Genomic DNA, 3,793 nt, shown 5'->3' with positions numbered 1-3,793 from the left:
ATTTGGAATCTCCTGTATTCCTCTCCCTGACCACATCTCCCCTTCTCTTCCGAAGTATTCATCTTGAATTATAAGTTTATCATCCCAACACACTTTATAATTTTTCTGCACATGTATGTATCCCTAAGCTATGCTGGTGATATTTTGTATGGCTTCAAAGTTTATATAAAGAGTATCATTTTGTATAGGATTTTCTGTATGAAATCTGCAGGTTACTTTTTAATCCCACACTGTGTTTATGAGATTCATCCTTTTTTTTTTTTAAGATTTTATTTATTTATTTGAGAGAGAGAGAGCGAGCGAGCGAGCACAAGCAGGGGGAGCAGCAGAGGGAGAAGGAGAAGCAGATCCCCCCTGAGCAGGGAGCCCAATGTGGCGCTCGATTCCAGGCCTCTGGGATCATGACCTGAGCCGAAGGCAGATGCTAAACCGACTGAGCCACCCGGGTGCCCCGAGATTCATCCATGTTGACCAACAGTGCGTTTTCACTGCCACATAGAATCCTATTAAGTGGATATGTCATGAGTTATTTGCCCCTACTCTTTTCGATGTGTATTTAAATAGCTTCCAGTTTTTTACTAACACAGACATTGCTTGTCTAACATCTAGAACATGTCCTCATATGTAAATGCTGAGTTTCTCAGATAGCAATACTGTGATTGTTTTGTCATAATGTTTACACATCTTCCTCCCCACTTGATATTGTCAGATTCCTGAATTTTTGTGGTTCTGGTGGGTGTGCAGTGATATTTCTTTGTGACTATTTTCATGACCTTGATGGCCTTTTGCGCCGGATCTGTGAATCAAGTTATTTAGGTCATCTAGAATAAAGGTTTATAATCACCTCCATAAAGATTCTTTTATTATATTCATTCTTAGGTAGCTCATATTCTTATCCTAAATGTATTGGTGTTTTTTTTCTCATTAAACTTTTGTTTTTTAATGGGTCTCAAAATTCTGTGACAGATTTTTGGTCAAGTTGTTTCCATTAAAACTACTGATTTTAAAAGCTAATAACTTAAAACTGCCACACACACAAAAAAAAAACCCAAATGGTCCACAAAACATTCTCCTTTCCTTCTGAAGGTTTTACGATGCACTGTTCTCATTAACCAGTCTTCTGCTATTAAACTTAAATGGCCAATTGACACAAACAGTTCGGAGACCGTTCTTCCACCACTGATAAGACTGGGGTGGCAGGTATTGGGGGTAATACTCATTTAGCCTTCTGAGCTTTCTGGGCAGACTTGGTGACCTCGCCAGCTCCAGCTGCCTTCTTGTCCACCGCTTTGATGACACCCACAGCAACCGTCTGTCTTGTGTCACGAACAGCAAAACAGCCCAGAGGAGGACAGTCAGAGAAGCTCTCAACACACATAGGCTTGCCAGAACCATATCAACAATGGCAGCATCACCAGATTTCAAGAACTTGGGACCATCTTCCAGCTTTTTTCCAGAACGACGATCTATCTTCTCCTTCAGCTCAGCGAACTTGCAAGCAACGTGAGCTGTGTGACAATCCAGCACAGGTGCATATCCAGCACTGATTTGGCCTGGATGGTTCAGGATAATCACCTGAGCCATGAAACCAGCTGCCTCCATTGGTGGATCGTTTTTGCTGTCACCAGCCACATTGCCACGACGAACATCTTTGACAGATACGTTCTTGACATTGAAGCCCACATTGTCCCCAGGAAGAGCCTCACTCAAAGCTTCATGGTGCATTTCAACAGACCTTACTTCAGCTGTAACACTGACTGGAGCAAAGGTGACCACCATGCCAGGTTTAAGAACACCAGTCACCACTAGGCCCACAAGGACAGTACCAATACCACCAATTTTGTAGACGTCCTGGAGAGGCAGACGCAAGGGCTTGTCAGTAGGACGAGTTGGTGGCAGAATGCCATCCAGAGCTTCAGGCAGTGTGGTTCCACTGGCGTTCCCATCTTTACGGGTGACTGTCCATCCCTTGAACCAAGGCGTGTTAGCACTTGGCTCCAGCACGTTGTCACCATTCCAACCAGAAATGGGCACAAATGCTACTGTGTCGGGGTTGTAGCCAATTTTCTTAATGTAGGTGCTGACTTCCTTCACAATTTCCTCGTGTCTCTTCTGGCTGTAGAGTGGCTCAGTGGAATCCATTTTGTTAACACCAACAACTAGCTGTTTTACACCCAGTGTGTAAGCCAGAAGGGCATGCTCGCGGGTCTGCCCATTCTTGGAGATACCTGCTTCAAATTCACCAACACAGCAGCAACAATCAGCACAGCACAGTCAGCCCGAGATGTTCCTGTAATCATGTTTTTGATGAAGTCTCTGTGTCCTGGGGCATCAATGATGGTCACGTAATACTTGCTGGTCTCGAATTTCCACAGGGAGATATCAATGATGATACCACGTTCACGTTCAGCTTTTAGTTTATCCAAGACCCAGGCATACTTGAAGGAGCCCTTTCCCATCTCAGCAGCCTCCTTCTCGAATTTCTCAATAATTCTTTTGTCGATCCCACCACATTTGTAGATCAGATGACCAGTAGTGGTAGACTTGCCGGAATCTACGTGTCCAATGACGACAATGTTGATGTGAGTCTTTTCCTTTCCCATTTTGGTTTAGGTTAAGCGGTGGTTTTCACGACATCTGTGTTCTAGCGGCAAACCCGTTGCAAAAAAGCTAAATGTATAGTTTTTAAATGACATTTTTTAATAGATTTTTTTGGTGCTAGGGTCTGCAACTGATTTTTTATATCAGTTTTCTGTCCAGTAACATTGTTAAATTCTTTCATCAACCCCTAAGACTGTATTTGAAGATTCTTCTGGATCTTCTATGAAGGCAATCATATTTTCTATGGATTTCTATTTTCTTTTTTCTTTTTAAATTCTCCTCTTCCCTATTTTTCTGATCTTATTACACTGTCCTGGGATGTGGTAGAGTTGAATAGAAATGGTGAAAACCAGCACCTTCGGATAGCCCATGATCTTATCAGGAAGTTCCCCTTAGTCCTAGTTTTGTAAGAGTTTACTTTTTGTTTTGTTTTTACCATGAATGTGTGTTAAAACTTATCTTTTTGGCCCTGGATATATTGATAATTCTATTTGGTTTGTGTCTCTTTCATCCTGTTACTCCAGTAAATAACATTAATAGATTTTTTTCAGACTTAAACCAGTCTTGCATTTGGGGTATAAACTTAACTTGAGTTTATCTCAAAATGCGTGAGTGCAAGCCTGAAATGTTCTTTTCTTACACTGTTTGTCCAGTTCTGGCATATCGGCCACATAAAATAAACCGGGTCACATTCTCTCATTATCTTTTCTCTGCCCTGAAAATTAAGACCCGGTAGAAATATCTGTTTCTGAAATCTGAGGCGTCAGTGGGAGCATTTAAAGAATACTTCAGGGGCGCCTGGGTGGCTCAGTCAGTTAAGCGTCTGACTTTGGCTCGGGTCATATCTCAGAGTCCTGGGATCGAGCCCCGCATCAGGCTCACTGCTCAGCAGGGAGTCTGCTTCTGCCTCTGCCTCTGCCATTCCCTCTGCTAGTGCTCCCTCTCTCTTTCTTTCTCTGTCAAATAAATAAATAAAGTCTTTAAAAAATAAAATAAAGAGTACTTCATTTCACTTTACAAATGTATAGTCTACGGTTAAAAAGAAAGTCTCAGGCCCAAAATGGTGTCATTTAGGTTGAGGCCCCAAGACTTAATACCTAGTCTAACCGCAGTTTCACCCCCCCAGAAATGTGACCTTTCAGTAGTCAACATGGGAATTTCCCGGTCAGCACTAGGAAGTTTACTGATAGAC

At 42.3% G+C, this 3,793-nt stretch overlaps 1 protein-coding gene across 1 annotated transcript; it reads right to left on the bottom strand.

Annotated features, from left to right (window-relative positions):
- Window positions 1-1,201: 1,201 nt before the first annotated feature.
- On the bottom strand, window positions 1,202-2,673 carry LOC103677048 (elongation factor 1-alpha 1-like). Its single transcript, XM_040643209.1, is given in 3 exon segments — window positions 1,202-1,389; window positions 1,392-2,249; window positions 2,252-2,673. Coding segments are annotated over 3 exon segments (1,383 nt in total). The 5' UTR covers window positions 2,604-2,673; the 3' UTR covers window positions 1,202-1,216.
- Window positions 2,674-3,793: the final 1,120 nt, after the last annotated feature.

This window comes from Ursus maritimus, unplaced genomic scaffold (assembly GCF_017311325.1).
Source record: "Ursus maritimus isolate PB19 unplaced genomic scaffold, ASM1731132v1 scaffold_28, whole genome shotgun sequence".
NCBI classification, from domain to species: domain Eukaryota; kingdom Metazoa; phylum Chordata; class Mammalia; order Carnivora; family Ursidae; genus Ursus; species Ursus maritimus.
The sequence above is the reverse complement of the archived record's forward strand: the minus strand, read 5'-3'. Positions and strand labels throughout refer to the sequence as shown.